Below are 17,303 nucleotides of genomic sequence, written 5' to 3'. Positions count from 1 at the left end.
GACACACCAAGGACAAGGTGACATGGTGGAGGACCCCTTTTACATCAAGGCTTTGACTCTCCTTGATGATTTGCAGGTGTTGCTTTTCGACCGCACACGTCTCTGGGAGTCTGTAGTTACTTACCTGGGGCAAAACGGACTCTTCAGACCCTCAGCTGAGAGTCAGGACTTGGCAATGGGCATCAGCACAGAGACAACAGGTCCTTGTGCTTCATCCCCCTCACCCCAACCCCTGCATGCACACCCCAACCCCTGCATGCACACCCCAACCCCTGCATGCACACCCCAACCCTGCATGCACACCCCAACCCCTGCATGCACACCCCAACCCTGCAGGCACACCCCAACCCCTGCATGCACACCCCAACCCCTGCATGCACACCCCAACCTTGCAGCGGCTCCCTCTCCCACCAGCCTGGCCTGAGGCTTGCTGTCCTAGACAGTTTACAAGGAAACAACAGTCCCTCTCCTCCAGCTGCTAACCTGCCGTGTTGATTTCACCAGTTAATAAATGACTGGAGAAGGCTTAATTGCATCAGAAGAAATTGACATCAGCTGGTGCTTCGCCCCCACTCAATTAACTAGTCCTAACAGGGTGGAGGGGGGCAGAGGCCATTAATCACATGCTTTGGTGCCAGCTGCAGCCTGCCTTCTGCATTTTTAGTCACCCAGGAAGTGAGTGAGGTGACCCTCTGGGGTTACTGATGGGGGGGGGTCCCTTTGAGAGAGCAGAGATCGCTAATCTAATGGAGAGGTGGCTTTTAGTGTCCTTCGCCACCTATGTTCCACTTCCCGGGACACAAAACCCAGACCCATCTTGACGTGGGTACCAGATGATGCCACCAGCTCTGCGAGGTCATCCCTCCTACGCGCTTCCAATCCCTGCTGCCTCCAGACCGAAACCTCCCCAAAACATTCATTCCTGTCTCACTTCCCCAAAGGGCCAGAAGGCAAGATGTAAGCTTGGTACAACACAGGCTCCGCCCACTGTGGGTGTGGCTCTGGGAGGTGACACCTCAGCTCCTGGTGAAATTTGTATAGACCTGGAAGGACAGACAGACAGCAGGACCAGAGTCAGGATGCTCCATCCCCAGTGCCTCTCCAGGTTTATCTATCTCTACCCTGCTGTGTGTTTAAGCAAATTACTCATCCTCTCCGAACTTGGCTTCTTCCTGTTAAATAGGATGTCAGGGGCCAGCTCTCTTAAGAGTCTTTGCATGCCCATGAATCATTTTCCTAAACTGAAATTCATGGGAGTGGGTAAATATGGAAAGTTGGAAGGGTGGTGTGGACAGAAGAGAGACCGCTCCAGCCACTTCTGCCTGAGCAGATCCGAACCAGAGGCAAAAGCCAGACCATCAGAGAGGTGTGGTTATGTCTGGCACTCTACAGTCTGTGAAAATACATGCAACAGTCTTTAGGAATAAGTTAAAAAGTAGCTGGATTGGGCTGAGGTGTGATTCACAGGAATTGTTTTGATGATTATTTTGTCTAGAGGGGAGCTGGAGGGGATCCTCCAATGACTAGACTTTATTTTTTTTATTTATTTTTATTTTTTTATTTTTATTTTTTATTGGTTTTTCGAGACAGGGTTTCTCTGAGTAGCCCTGGCTGTCCTGAACTCACTTTGTAGACCAGGTTGGCTTCGAACTCAGAAATCCACCTGCCTCTGCCTCCCAAGTGCTGGGATTACAGGCGTGTGCCTGGCCTAGACTTTATTTTTTTTTTAAAGATTTATTTATTTTATTTATATGAGTACACTATAGCTGTCTTCAGACACACCAGAAGAGTGCATCAGACCCCATTACAGATGGTTGTGAGCCACCATGTGGTTGCTGGGAATTGAACACAGGACCCCTGGGAGAGCAGTTAGTGCTCTTAAACGCTGAACCATCGCTCCAGCCCCAATGACTATACTTTAAAAGGAGTCTCAAGAACTTGTTCTTGAGCAAAACCCATGCATCATGCTTGTTTAATGTATCAGTTGCTTTTATTTTTTGTTGTAAATGTGTGTGTGTGCGTGCATGTGTGTGTGTGTGTGTGTGTGTGTGTGTGTGCTCCTATGGCTTCGTGGTTCTTGTTTTCATTACCTTGCTAGGATAGTGTGTGTTCTTCTTGGCTGGAGAACTGACCTTTGCCTGGCCCTTGCCTCTGTGCATTTGAGGGCTGTTGAGACATTGTTTTAGTTCAGTCAAATACACCAGCTCCCTTCCGGGGGCCCTCAGCCACTTTGCTTAGCCCCTGAGTATCTGGGAGCCACACAGCCTGTTGGGATTGTCTCCCTAACTATTGGGGAGAACATTGGGTCAGCCAATGGTCTGACTTGCGGGTGGGAAGGAGGCATTCACAGCTCAGCAATAGCCTTGCCAAAGAGGTTTGCTCTCTAGCTCTTCACCAAATTACTGATCCGTCTTATTTATGTGGTGTGTGGGGCTGGATCCTGAAACAGACTCCTTATGTTTCCACTGTAGATCCAGCACGTGGCCAGAATGGGGGACGGGTCTGAATACTCTGTGGCCTTCTGACTTCTAATAATCTGCTTTGAAATCTCACTCAAAGTTCAGTAGGAGCCCAGAAAGCCACTTGGACCTTGATAAAGTCTGGCCAAATAGACCTTACAACATAACCAACCCCTTGCTGTATTAAAGCCAGCAAGGGAGGGAGCTAGCGAGTGAAAGGGAGTCTGAATCTTGAGCCTGTCCTTAGGAGGGACCTACTGCTACCTAAGATCAGGCATTCCCATTCACACCCGACTTAGGGTTCAGGGAGCAAAGCAAGCCTGAACATCTATATCTTTGGGAGCAAGAACTAGCGATGGAGGAGGAGGGTGATGTGTGGACAGGGTCACTCTCTGGTGACCATCAGCCTTCTTTTTCCTGCGCTCTGCTCCCAAGTTCTGCTGGCCTTAGGTCTGCACCAACCCTTGAGCTCCAGCCTCAGGGCGTAGAGAAGCAGAGCGTGCTCAGTGTAGGTGTTTCCATGGATGCCACTAAAGATTGGGTTCCCTCCTAGGACACCTGAGCAGAGGCTGGGCATCATACACAGCGCACATACTTGAGTTCCTTGGTAGGGTTTGAAAGGTCATAGATGGGTTCCTGTCCCCACTGAGCCTCTTGCCCCAGACTGTCTTGTCCAGTGTTCTGCTCCTGCATTGGACAGAGGGTTATAGACAGCAGAGCTAAAGAAGAAAAATGAGGGTAAGATGGAATTAAGTATGATCTCCTCCTTCTTCTTCTTCTTCTTCTTCTTCTTCTTCTTCTTCTTCTTCTTCTTCTTCTTCTTCTTTTGGTTTTTTGGATTTGGCTTTTTCAAGAAAGGGTTTCTCTGTGTAGCCCTGGCTGTCCTGGAACTCACTCTGTAGACCAGGCTGTCCTGGAACTCAGAAATCTGCCTGCCTCTGCCTCCCAAGTGTTGAGATTACAGGCGTGCGCCACCACCGCCCGGCTAAGTATGATCTTCTAAGAACTGAAGACCTTCTAGCTTGTCTGACCAGTCAACCCCCACACCCAGTAACCTTCCCCATTCCTGTCTTCTCTAGCAGGTACCGATGATGCCCTCAGCCATGATGCATCCCCAACTGCTCTCTGCTCATGTTCAGCCTGCATGAGTGAGCCACCGCCGCTCCAGCTGTTTCCTGTAAGTATAAGACACAGGCCAAAGCTTTCTAGCCGGAAGATTTGGGCCTCAGGTAGGAAGATGGGTGCCGTAACAGTCTTGGACTCAGACAGAGAACAGGCCCTCGGAATTCTTTAGTGGACACTTTTTCCTCTTTGGTGATACTTATCCTTCGAGTTGGCCACCAATGAGTTGTTGTTCTGCCCAGCTCTGAGAGGACCTGGGTGAGAGGAACACAGGAACTTTGTTCTCCTTCTCATTAAGCTACTCAAGAGGCAGAGCGCCCTCAGCACTAGCCTTGACATCCTGGCTCAGATACCTACAACCCTGCAACTTTAGATAGATCTCTGCAAAGTCTGGCTTCGTCGCCAGTGTTGAGAGATTTTTTTTTTCAGAAAGTTACAAGAAGGTTTATTAGCTATTTTTTTTTAAGATTTATTTATTTATTATATGTAAGTACACTGTAGCTGTCTTCAGACACTCCAGAAGAGGGTGTCAGATCTTGTTAAGGATGGTTTTGAGCCACCATGTGGTTGCTGGGATTTGAACTCAGGACCTTCGGAAGAGCAGTCAGTGCTCTTAACCGCTGAGCCATCTCTCCAGCCCCGCTATTTTTTTTTTTTTTTTGCTATGAAACAAATGTAGCAGCCCAAAACCGTGCACACAGAACATCTCAGAGTTTCTGTGGGTGAGTTGGGAATCCTGGTACGCACAGCTAAGTCCATCACTTCAGCATGGGTGGAGAGGCTGCCTCTGAGGTTTGGGACTGTGGTTTCGTCTGAAAGCTTGACTGAGTGGATGGGAAACAGACTTGCTTCTGTTCTCATGCGTGTGCTGGATGCTGTGGTGGTTTTGTTACTTTTGAGCCATGGACGAAGAGCCTCAGTTTCCAGCTTGCTATTGGCTGCAGTCTGCGTGTGATCTCTGGTCACCTGGGTCTCCCAACATAGCAGCTCAGTGCATCTAAGCCAGCAAAGGGAGAGCGCCGCCTCATGACGAAGAAACATGAACCTTGAACCTGCCTATTCTCTTTTTATCCTATTATCCATCTTTGCTGCCTTTTACAGGTGCTTAGCAGCAAGTCATAGTTAACATTCACACTGGAAAGAAGGGCAGTCAGCTACAAGGCCTGACTGCCAGGGATGGCGATCATTTAGGGCCATCTTAAGGACTGCCCAGCATAAGAGGGAATATAAGGTAAACTGGGCCATACACATGCTGGGTGTATGGATTTATTGTCATTTGCATCTAATTGTAACAAGGACAATGACCCTGCCTGAAATAATAGGAACCACCGAGTGTGGGAATTTAGGTTCAAATTGTACTGTTAGCACCAGGCCCTCTGGAAATGGACTGGGACTGCTTAGTTCATGTCACACATTTTACATGTGCCTTACAGGTTTTAGGGGCCATTTAAGCAGCCAAGAAATGCCCAAGTCTTCTCCCTTCCCCTTATAACCATGCTGGGTAGGGTCTTCAAAAAAATTTCAAAGAAAGCCAGGCGGTGGTGGCGCATGCCTGTAATCCCAGCACTCTGGGAGGCAGAGGCAGGTGGATTTCTGAGTTCGAGGCCAGCCTGGTCTACAGAGTGAGTTCCAGGACAGCCAGGGCTATACAGAGAAACCCTGTCTCAGGGGGGAAAAAAATCAAAGAGCATCAGGCAAGGTGGCACACACCTGTAATCCCAGCACTAGGAAGTCAGAGCTTTGTGAGTTTGCGACCACCCTGGTCTACATAGTGAAACCTTGTCTCAAACAACACACATACATACATATACGTGTATATGTGTATATATGTATATGCATACACACATGAGCCAGGTGCAGTGGCTCAGACCTGCAACCTTAGTACTTAGGAGGCTGAAATAGGCAAGTTGTTGAGATTCTGAGGCATTCTGGGCTAGATGGCAGGATGAAACCCTGTGTCTAAAATTAAAAACAAAAAAGCAAACCAAAGGGGCTGGAGAGATGGCTCAGCGGTTAAGAACACTGACTGCTCGCCGGGCGGTGGTGGCGCACGCGTTGCCTGTAATCCCAGCACTCTGGAGGCAGAGGCAGGCGGATTTCTGAGTTTGAGGCCAGCCTGGTCTACAGAGTGAGTTCCAGGACAGCCAGGGCTATACAGAGAAACCCTAACTCCAAAACAAAACAAAACAAAACAAACAAACAAACAAAAGAACACTGACTGCTCTTTCGAAGGTCCTGAGTTCATATTCCAGCAACCACATGGTGGCTCACAACATCTGACTCCTTCTTCTGGGGTGTCTGAAGACAGCTAAAGTATACTTACATGTAATAAATAAATCTTAAAAAAAAAAAAAAGCAAACCAACAAACTTGTATGAAGGATGCACGTGGGTTCTCACTTTCCCCTCACAATCATTTGCAAGCTTTTTTTGTGTGTCTGTTTTCCAAGGCCAAGCCATGAATTTCCAAGATGGGGTGTTTCCTCCTGTGGTGCCCTTCAGCACATTGCAAGCCACTAAGTCATTAAGCCCTAAAACTGACCAAGGGGAGGCCAGGGTCTAGAGCAGGGAGGGAGGCACTATTCTTACAAGGCTTTCCCAAAAGCCCTTGTCTTCTACAAACCCCAGCAGAGTGGATTAAGGCTTTCCAAGTCAGTGTGGTGGCTTCACAGCTGACCCGCCAGCACCCGAGATCCTCATGCAGGAGGATGGCTACGTGTTTGGGCTGCATAGAAAGCTCCAAGCCAGCCTGAGCTACAAACTGGGATTCTGTCTCAAAGAGAGAGAGACACACACACACAGACGGACAGACAGACAGTGACACACACAGAGACAGAGAGAACAAAGGAAAGGAAGGAAGGAAGAAAGGAAGGAAGGAAAGAAGGAAGGAAGGAAGGAGAGAAGAAAAAAGAAAGGAAGGAAGGAAGAAAGAGAGGGAGGGAGGGAGGGAGGGAGGGAGGGAGGGAGGGAGGGAGGGAAGGAAAAAGAAAGTAGGAGCTGGGTGGTGGTGGCACACACCTGTAATCCTGGCACTCGGGAGGCAGAGGCAGGCGGATTTCTGAGTTCGAGGCCAGCCTGGTCTACAGAGTGAGTTCCAGGACAGCCAGAACTGTACAGAGAAACCCTGTCTCGAAAAACCAAAAAAAAAAAAAAAAAAAGAAAAGAAAAAGGGGGGGGGGAGGAAGAAAGTAAGCCTGTCTTGCCAGCAGCCTTGGCAGTATGTGTGGAAGGAGGGGAGCATTCACTGACCTTATAATGGCATCATATAAATCTCTCCAGCATGAGATTCACGTCCTCCCCCACCTACCAACCAGATGCTCCAGGAACCCCCAGAAACAAAGCCTAGCACACATCTGGGCCAAGCCAAATCCATCTTCAACAGGACGTTCAATTTTGCAGGTGTAATTAAAAGTTACAGCTTGCTGCCCTCTAGTGGTCAGTTAAAGTCATAACTGTCAGCCTGTGGCATGTTACTGGAAACCAATTGCTCAACTTTTATTAAGCACATAACACCCGTTGTGTATTGTGGCACGTTGTATAGTGTTTGGAGTAGTGGGTGTGGGGGAAAAATAGAAGACAATTTACAACTATTTGGGGTAACCATCTGTGGGGCTCCCCACACATACAGTATCAACCGACTATGAAAGCGTGTTCCTGTAGTCTCAATTGTTAATTGTTGTGCCAGCAGGATATGTAAATGTTTGTCACTTCCTTACAAGCCCAAAAAGAGGGTTCTCTGAGATTATCATGCTAAAAAGTTGCAGTGGGGGAGGTCACAGAAGGTCACATTGCCCTTAACCTGGCCAAAAGAGATTTGGACTGGGCAGAGTCCTGCGGCCTGTGACTGTGAGCCCCTCCTACTGAGCTAAGAGATTTTTTTCTAGGAGAAAGGAATGTGGCTTTTGATAAAGAGCTTGCTTGCTGCAGGGTCTGGGGCAGAGGGACGAGGCAGAGCAGAAGGTGACCAGGGAGGCCTGGTGAGAGGACTTGCCCTAGCAAACCGGCCTTGTACTATACAGCCTTACACTATACAGATGTCTCCATGTCTTTAATATTGAATCTCAAGCAAGACTCCCAAAGCCCCTGCAATATACAACTTAGTAGAAGACTCAAGATATTTTTGCATCAAAAGAGAAATAGCAAAGGCCTATTAAGACCTTAATAGACAAAGGTCTGTTACGTTTATTAAGGAGCTGCAAGCCTTGCTTGCAGGCCCTGAGCTATGCCAGCCCTCTAAGCGCTCTACTTCCCAGCCACGGGGCCTTCCATCCTAAGGCCCTGGCTCACTCTGCTCCTAGTTACTGCTCTCTCATTGCTCCCTCCTGACAAATCCTCCCGCTCTCTCCACGTGGTCTCTTTTCTTCCTTCCTTCGTTCATTCATTGCCTCCTTCTCTCTCCCCGGGACCCCACGCTGGGATCCAAAACCCAAAACCTTCCTATTTCCTCTGCACAGCTGATTGGCTGATGAGCTCTTTACAGACCCAAGAGAAGAATGTTTACCAAATACTGAGACAAAACCGAAGTCAGCCTGTGCTCAACTCTCTGTGGGGGTAGAAATCAACTTTTGAATGATGCAAGGATAATCTTTATCCAGTGCACAACAACATCACTCCACCCTGTTTACTTCCTGCCTACCCCCACCCCCTGCATCCCAGCCTTCCCAATCTGTTTTAGTTCTCAGGGCCTTGTTTCACCAGCCAGCCCCTCCCCCCTCCATGTGTTTTTCAACCCCTGGACTGTTTCATTTCTATCAGCACCACCTTCTCTCAGCTTACAGAATCATCTCAGACTTGTAGGGGGCTTCTTGCTCAGTAATCAGCAACCCCTCCTTCATGCCCTGCACCCCCGGTCTGTGATCGGTACCATAGGGTATGTCTTAGTCAGGGGTTTCTATTCCTGCACAAACATCATGACCAAGAAGCAAGTTGGGGAGGAAAGAGTTTATTGAGCTTACACTTCCACGTTGCAGTTCATCACTAAAGGAAGTCAGGACTGGAACTCAAGCAGGTCAGGAAGCAGGAGCTGATGCAGAGGCCATGGAAGGATGTTACTTGCTGGCTTGCTTCCCCTGGCTTGCTCAGCCTGCTTTCTTATAGAACCCAAGACTACCAGCCCAGAGGTGGTACCACCCACAAGGGACCCTCCCCCCTTGATCACTAATTGAGAAAATGCCTCACAGCTGGATCTCACAGCTGGATTCCCCAACTGAAGCTCCTTTCTCTGCGATAAGTCCAGCCTGTGTCAAGTTGACACACAAAACCAGCCAGTACAGGGTATCATAGGGTCTCTTCCCATCTTCCATTAGGAAGTTTAAACTTCCTAAGAGCCAGGACTACCACAGGGGGGCAGGAGCTTCAGCGGAGGGAACAGTGCCCCTCCCACCACCCCAGAAGTTGTTAAATGCTGGTGAGCATGCAGGAAAGTTGGGGACAGCAGAACCTTTGACACTGGGTCCCCATGAGTTTACCTTTTACCCTTTTGGAGGTGATGGGAAGCCCGAGGGGCTTTGGTGACACCGGATCATCTTTGTCCGTGCATTCAGAGCCTACACATCCTTCAAGGCACCAAGCAGTCTTAGTTGGCTGCTCCATTCCTGAGCTCTTGTTCCAATTCAAGATCCTATAGCAATGCCTTTCCATATTCCACTCTTCACGTCTTATTTTGGTGGAAACTAGTCAACTTAAAAAAATATGTATCTACTTTCAGGTAGTGCCAGAAGCATGCTGGAGTCACAGGCAGGCACAGAGGGGCTGAAGAAAGGCTGAAGGACAGTGGAGGGCATGACTCTCACACACACACCCAGGAAGGGTAGGAAGGAAGCCAGTACACCAGTTCAGCCGGAACTGGCACAGGAGACAGAAGACCAAAGAAGATCAAAAGAATCCGAGGTATTTCAGCCAGAGCAGCTAGGCACATCCAATCCTCTGATCAAACTAATGCGCAAATAAGTTGCCTGAGACCTTTTTAAAATGCAGATTCCTACTCCTTAGGCCGTGGTGAACAGAGAATGCCTTGTTGCTAGCACGGGCCCACACTGCTGGTCCGCAGCCAGGTTAGTGACATTGAGGCTGCTTGGTACCTCTAACTGCAGTAGAAGCTGTTAAAGGAATTATACCACCTAGCTAGCCTGTATGAAAGACACACACCCCAAGTATTTTATTTATAAGCGGTAAGCCTACATTGGGCAGATTTTGGAGCTATTCTAACTTATATTCCAGCCATCTGTCCCTTGTCAGTTGCCATTTCTCCTGGCCATGTGCTCATGGTCCATTTCCTCGTGGCTGCTTCCTCCCCTCGCCATCTCTTCTCCATCTTTCTTCTTGGGCTTCCCTCTGCCTCCATCTATCTACTGCCCCATCACAGGATTTAGATTTTTTTTTTTTAATTTTTTTTTTCGAGACAGGGTTTCTCTGTGTAGCCCTGGCTGTCCTGGAACTCACTCTGTAGACCAGGCTGTCCTCAAACACAGAAATCTGCCTGCTTCTGCCTCCCAGAGTGCTGGGATTAAAGGAGTGCGCCACCACTGCCCGGCACTTTAGGTTTTTTTTATTGACCAATTAACTTGGGGAGGAAGGTTACACAGCATTGTTTGGGGTACATGAAGATCTCCTCCTGGGGAGGGCAACCGGATCTTGGGGGCCAGTACTTAGCATTTGAATACACAGCAGCACCAGACCAACCCCAACAGGAAGCAGGCTTTCTAGGAGCACCTGGTGGGCACGTGGTTCCACTGAGTGAAGGGATGGGTACCCTTTATCCGGGTGACTCATGGCTTGGTAAGCGGGGTACAGCTGAGGCCCAGCTGCTGTGGAATCATGACAAATAGGGACAGCTTAGAGCAAAATAACGCCTTTATCCTGTGTGTACTGAGTTTGAGAAAGCTGGCCGTCCAGGTGCTGTGTCTGGAATGACATTCTCTCCCCAATCTCTCTGTCCCTTTTGTTGTCTTATAGGTCATCACTCCCTTCACTGAATGTAAGTCCTTGAAATCCTCCCTCCATCCTCCTCAAGCCGGGAAGCCCCCACTGTCCTGCAGGGATGTGGGCGGGGTGCCCATGTGCCTGGAAGCTCAGGAACCACCTCTCACTGGCCTGCCAAAGGCCTGATTGGCCTTACCCACAACTTGCCTCTGGCCTATTCATTTGGTTCCAAGAACCAAGACCAGTTTTCCCAGCCTGGCCACGGTCTTTTAGGATCCAGAATGCTGCCTGTTAGCTCCCTCTGGGCTCATGTCCCTAAAGTTTCAGAAGCCAATGGTATTTGTGATACCAAGCCTGGCTTTTAGGGGGAGCCAGGCTAGGTGCAATTCCAGACAAATATGTCAAAGCCTCGGGGCAGTGTCTCATGTCTAGAACAGGGATAATGCATAGCTAGCTCGAAAGGTTAATGTGAGGATTCCTGAGGCATTGTGGGAAACAGGGAGTGCTTAGCCTAACAATCCAGACAAAGCTCTTCTGGTATTCCCTCTTGGAGTCACAGGACAGAAAGTCGAAAAGGAGGCGAAGATGGAGCAGGAGTAATAGGGTTTGTTTTGCAAGCATAGGTACAGTCACTAAAGAGGACCTGGGTCTGCTCCCTGGAACTCACATTTAAAAAAAGCCCGATGTGATGACCAGCATTTGTGATCCTCAGATGGGAGAGTCTGAGCAGGCAAATCCTGGGCCTCCGTGGCCTTCTAACCTGGTCTCCTCTGCAAGTTCCGGGCTAGGAAGAGATTTTTGTCTAGAAAACAAACAAATGAAAACAAACAAACAAACAAAAGACTGGACCTTGGTGGTGCATGTCTTTAATCCAAGCATTTGGGAGGCAGAGGCAGGTGGGTCTTTGTAAGTTCAAGGCTAGCCTGGTCTACAGAGCCAGTTCCAGGACAGCCAGAGTGACTTAGAGAAACCCTGTTTCAAAACAAAACAGAACAAAACAACAACAACAACAACAATAATAATGGCATCTGAGGAACAACGCCCAAGGTTGACCTTTGACCTTTATAAATACCCTGCTACATACAGACACGCATATATTCAAAGTAATTGATAATAATAATCATAATAATAATAGTGGAGGAGACAAAGAGAGAAACCAAGTGACACAGGAGAAATGGAGCAGTCAGCGCTCTGTCTTTTCCTTCCAGCAGCTGAGGCCCCACCCCACTCTGGGTTAAGCATAGCAAGTCCTCTGCCCTCAGGAAGCCAATGCAGGCCGGGGTCCACTCAGCTCCTGTCCTCCTGTCTACCGCTGTGCAGGCAATGTGGATCAAGTACTGCTCACTTACCGGCGTCCGTCTTTGCAGAGTTTGATGGGGCGCCGGGCGGATGACAGCGGGAACGGTTGTGATCACTGGCGGAATCCTAGCGACAGTGATCCTCCTCTGTATCATTGCCGTCCTGTGCTACTGTAGGCTTCAGGTCAGTGCCATGGGCCTATAGCCAGAGGCTGGGGGTGGGGGGTGGGGGGCTAGGGGACCAGCAAGCCACTTCTCCGTGATGGGGGCAGAAACTGGAGGCCCTAGAATATGGAGTATAAGTGAAGGAGGCTGAAAATTGAGCGTGTTCAATCCCTCAACAACACACACACACACACACACACACACACACAGAGCAGACAGACAGACACACACACACAGAGCAGACAGACAGACACACACACACACAAACAGGAGACAGACAGACACACACACACAGAGCAGACAGACAGACACACACACACACACAAACAGCAGGCAGACAGACAGACACACACACACACACACACACACACTTTCTGCACCCACAGAGGCACCCCAGAGTGTCCTGGAAAGACTCAGGGCTCTCACATTCACCTCTGAGATGGTGGCCTTGGTAGGACAGACCGCCCTGGGCGACAGACAGCTGCTACTGCAGCCTCCAATCCTGCCCTCGCAGTCTCTCTGTTCCCCTGCGCCCCAGGACCCACTGAGCAATAGAGAGAAGAGCTGGCCTGGAGCAAACGCTTGTGGGATGAGGGTCTCCAGTACTAGAGTACATTTCCCTTCCCCAACAAAGGGGCCGGCATGAGGTGCCCAGTGAAAGATGGCGGAGGGTTGATCCTGTGTACACCCACTAGCGATGGAGGAGGGGGAGCTAGACCGCCTCTTAAGCGTCCCTTTTCCTTCCCCCCAGTATTACTGCTGCAAGAAGGGCACAGATGACGAGGATGCTGAGGAGGAAGAGGAAGAGGAGGAGCATGACCTTTCCATCCATCCCCGAGCCCCCTCCTGCAACGCCTGCAGCTCCCAAGTCCTGGACGGCAGAGGCGGCCTGGCACCTCTCACCGGCGAGCCCTGCAGCCAGCCGTGTGGGGTGGCCAGCCATTGTACCACTTGCTCCCCTTACCGCACCCCCTTTTACATACGGACAGCTGACATGGTGCCCAATGGGGGCGGAGGCGAGAGGCTCTCCTTTGCCCCTACACACTACAAAGAGGGGGGGACCCCATCCCTCAAGTTGGCAGCACCCCAGAGTTACCCGGTGACCTGGCCAAGTTCTGGGCATGAGGCCTTCACTAATCCAAGGGCTATTAGTACAGATGTATAATCCTTTCACCCTGATCTGCACACGTTCAACACTGCTGCCCTAGCAGGAGCAATGGAGTGGTGGGGGGGACCCTCCAATAGCCCCCCTCCCCCAGACACCATTTCAGTTTCTCTAGCTTCCATAGCAGAGGTTCAATAGGACGTGAACTATTAAATGTTTGAGGACCAGGGCAGGACCTGTCTCCAGCCCTATGGCCCAGTGGTAGGGACCTGATAAGTCTGTGAAGTCACCAGTTTCTCTCTGAGGATTTTCTCTCTGACAGTCAAGCTCTATATGACCCCTTCCAACAAGCCCAAACCCTTTGCTTTGATGGGCTGTGCAAAGATGCACCAGGGAAAGCTAAGCTAAGACTAGGGAGGCTCCCAGAGACCTTGGGAGATGAGGCAGGCATAGCTGGAAGAAATGGACACAAAGGAAATAGTGAGGCCTTAGACCATCCCAGAATTTGAGAGGACAGGGGAAAGGGAGTTAACAGAGCCCCTCGGGGTTTGCTTGTTGGAATACAGAGGAGCTAGGGTACACTCTGTCTTTTTTACCTGGGTCGCCTGCTCCCATGGGAATACTGAGTTCTGGGAACACCATATCTGCTCTCTAGTCCCTCCACATGAAACACATCAAACGGATGCTAAGCGCCACAGCCCGTGGCTGCTTATAGGGACTATGGCAAGAAGAGTCTATCTACCCTTGTCTCCCCTTCAAGTCCTTTCTTAGGCCCCCTGCTAGAGAAACTTTTCCAGGTTTTAATCACTATAGTTCTAGAAGCCCGGCGACCAGGTCTCACTGATTATCCCCGTTCCTCCATGCTCAGCCACATATGTAGACTCAGCCCCCTGAGGGTGCCGAATGCCCATTCCTGGGGTGGGGGCTGGTTCCCCCTCATATTCACCTCCGCCAACAGCCGCATGGCTTCACCTCCTTCAGGAGCTGCAAAGCTGAGAGGTCCAGGGTACCAACAAGTAAGAAAAATCTGACTCTCACCGGGCAGTGGTGGCACACACCTTTAATCCCAGCACTTGGGAAGCAGAGGCAGATCTCTGAGTTCGAGGCCAGCCTGGTCTACAAAGTGAGTTCCAAGACAGCCAGGGCTACACAGAGAAACCCTGTCTCGAAAAAAACCAAAAAAAAAAAAAAAAAAAAAAAAAAAAAAAAAAATCTGAACCTCTAGCAACTGGACCCAAAGACATTTAAAGTGGCCAGTCTCCATGGCAACCAGAAGGCAGGACAGTTCCCATGCACCTGCATGAGCTCCTCTAGAGGCCAGTGTATCCCATGAGCTGTCAACTGTGATGTGATATTGTGAACAGGACCATTTTATCCCATCAGGGGCTGTGGCCTTCTTGTCTGAGCTCTGGGGGGTCTCCTGAAGGCTGGCTGTGTCTTAGTAGTTAGGGGTTAAGTTTGCTTGCCCTCCTGGCCCCCTTTCTCCAGTCTCTCAGTGACAAGCTGTTTCTCTGTCCTACTCTCCCCTCAGGTCCCAGCGCCTCCCACTTGTCATCTAGCAGTGGCCTTATGGGTTTTTGTTGTTTGTTTTGTTTTGCTTAGTTTAGTTTAGTTTTGGGTTTTTTTTTTTTTTTTTTTGGTTTTGGTTTTTTAGTATGTCTATAAGTTCTCCATTTACCTCTGGGATTCAAGGGTCACTGTCCCCCGCTTCTAAAAATTAATGCTTGCACATTCCAGAGTCACAGAATGCTATGGAGGGTGGGCTGGGAGATGGACTGGTTGTTCTCCTGAAATCTTGTTGACTGGTCAGTCAGTCGGTTGGTCCGACAAAGAGCAGGGTACACTTCACTTCTCCAACTGTAAATAATGAACCCAGGGTTAAGAAGCAGAGGACTCTCTGTGCTCACGGTCTGTCCACTCCTCAGCTCCTGGACCAGGCAGGTGTCTTCACCCAGACATCCATTTTTCTCCAGGAAAGCAAAGTTTGCCTAGATGGACCCTAAATGTCCCTTAACATTCCACAAATCCACAACTTCTGAGACGTGCTAGTCAGCCTTTCCTCTTGCCTTCCTCCTGGCCAGGGCAGGGCTGGGTGGACTCTCCTGTTGACTGATCCTGGGTAACTGGGCCTTTAGTTTTGTGGGCTAGAAACCACAAAAGGGGTGGTGGGAGGAAGCCCAGACAATTAGAAGACAAAAGCATCTCGGTTACTGAAAGGGAAGTCAGGGCTAAGGCCTAGCTCAGTTGATAGCGCTCTTGCCAGGTCTGCACGAAGCCCAAGTCTCAGACTCCAGCGCTGCATAAAACACGCATGGCAGACTGGCCAGTGGGCTCAGCTCTAGACCCTCCAGGGAGGCCTCTAGGCAGAGGGAGGAAGGGAGGAGTCGTTCAAGGTCATCCTTGGCTACATAGGAGGTTCATCAAGGTCAACCTGGGCTACCTGAGACACACACACACACACACACACACACACACTGAGCAACCTCAGAAGGCAAGCACAGCTCCAGAAGCCACAGCAGGAGGGCTAACATCTCCCTCTCCCTCTGCAGAGGGATGACTGCAGCCCCAGTGCACCCAGCCCCACCATCTGCCCACCCTGGGCCATTGTTGCTGGGCCTGGCAGCTCTCCCCACTCCCTCCCCACCAGCCCAGGGCCTTGCTCTCCTCTGGTTCTTCAGCCCCACCCTAGATGCTGTCAGTCATTCCTTCAGGTAAGCCACTTTTATACTAGGGGCCCTTTGTGTCCCCTGTAGCTTCCTCAGCCACGAGTCAAAATCAGGGATCCAGGTATCACAGGGGAGGGGAACCCACACTGCCCTTCCGGACCACATTGCTCAAGGCGCAGGCTCCACCCTAGGCTACAGGTCACCTGCCCGCCCCCCCCCCCTCACTCTTCATGGTAGCATTGTGAGTTCCATCCTGGGGAAGAGAAGGTTCGCCCAACTCAGCTATTCTGTCCCTTTAGCTGTTGAGTCTGTACCATGAGATGCAGTTTATGCACTCTTCAAACTGAACCCTAAACAGGCAGAGAAGGAACCGGGGGCCCGGGGAATAGCCAGTCCTCTTCATCACATCTCCACATCACTCCACTTCTCCTGCTGCAGATTTCTTGTCTTGTATCTTTGATAACCTGGAACACAACCAAGTGAATGTCGAAATAAAGGAGAAATTTTAAGTAGAAACCTCAGAGGGTCTTCCTTCCATTCTTTGTGTGTGTGTGTGTGTGTGTGGTTTTTTGGTATTTTTTGAGACAGGGTTTCTCTGTATAGCCCTGGCTGTCCTGGAACTCACTCTGGAGACCAGGCTGGCCTCGAACTCAGAAATCCGCTTGCCTCTGCCTCCCAGAGTGCTGGGATTACAGGTGTGCGCCACCACCGCCTGGCTTCCTTCCATTCTTTATGGGGCAACTGTGGTTTTAAAATCTGAACATCTGAAACGTCCAAAATCTATGCCCTTCCTCTCCTCTTCTGCCCACACTTTAACAAGGCGCTCGCTTTACTGCAAGGAAGCCAAGCCTCTATGCTGGGGTCAGTCTTCACAACCTGGGAGCACTTCCTGTGTCTTGGGAAAGGGGGTTTTGGAAAGGGGAAAGAGCGTGTTAGAGATAAGTTCTGGGTTGCAGAGAAAGATACCACAATTCCAACTTTAGTGCCTGGGCAAGGCAGACCTTACTGCTGACCAAAACTTTACCACTCTGAAAAACGAACACATCCGCACAGGAAGCATGTTTGGTTTTTATTCTCACTCAAGGGGTGACTCTTTTCCCCACTACCCGGGGTCCTCACAAGTCTATTCCATTGGCTAGTCTGAAAAGTATTAATGCGCAGGACCTGTAGGAGCAGGAGGGAAGGGCTCACTGCTCCCAGGGAGAAAGGGCCTGCTCATAGCTCGGGGACGTTGCATTCCCAGAGAACTGCAGGGCCTTTGCGTAAACAAATAATTAACCCGGTGGAAAAAGCTAGTAACACGTTTGCATAAAAATCGTACTTGTCCAGAACACAAGCTTCTCGGTATTCGTTTGGTAGTTCTTACAGGTGTCCTCACTGCCCAGGATGGTGAACTCACTGGAGGGCAGTACAGGCCTCTGCCCCACCCTCCTCACTTTCCAGGCCTCTCTACTTTCGGGTCAGTTCACTCTTTCTCAGAAGACTAACAGTGTTCCACAAGCAGCCTTGTGTTGCGTGGGAAGGGAGAGAAGGGAGACAGCTGCACACGGACTGCAAAAACAAGAGAGC

At 50.0% G+C, this 17,303-nt stretch overlaps 1 protein-coding gene across 1 annotated transcript; it reads left to right on the top strand.

Annotated features, from left to right (window-relative positions):
- Positions 1–11,889: 11,889 nt before the first annotated feature.
- On the top strand, positions 11,890–13,218 carry Fam163a (family with sequence similarity 163 member A). Its single transcript, XM_052201137.1, has 2 exons — positions 11,890–11,982; positions 12,715–13,218. The coding sequence occupies exons 1-2, from the start codon at positions 11,890–11,892 to the stop codon at positions 13,126–13,128; spliced, it is 507 nt and encodes a 168-aa protein (XP_052057097.1). The 3' UTR covers positions 13,129–13,218.
- Positions 13,219–17,303: the final 4,085 nt, after the last annotated feature.

The sequence above is a fragment of the Apodemus sylvaticus genome, chromosome 12 (assembly GCF_947179515.1).
Source record: "Apodemus sylvaticus chromosome 12, mApoSyl1.1, whole genome shotgun sequence".
In the NCBI taxonomy this organism is placed as follows: Eukaryota; Metazoa; Chordata; class Mammalia; order Rodentia; family Muridae; genus Apodemus; species Apodemus sylvaticus.
The sequence above is the reverse complement of the archived record's forward strand: the minus strand, read 5'-3'. Positions and strand labels throughout refer to the sequence as shown.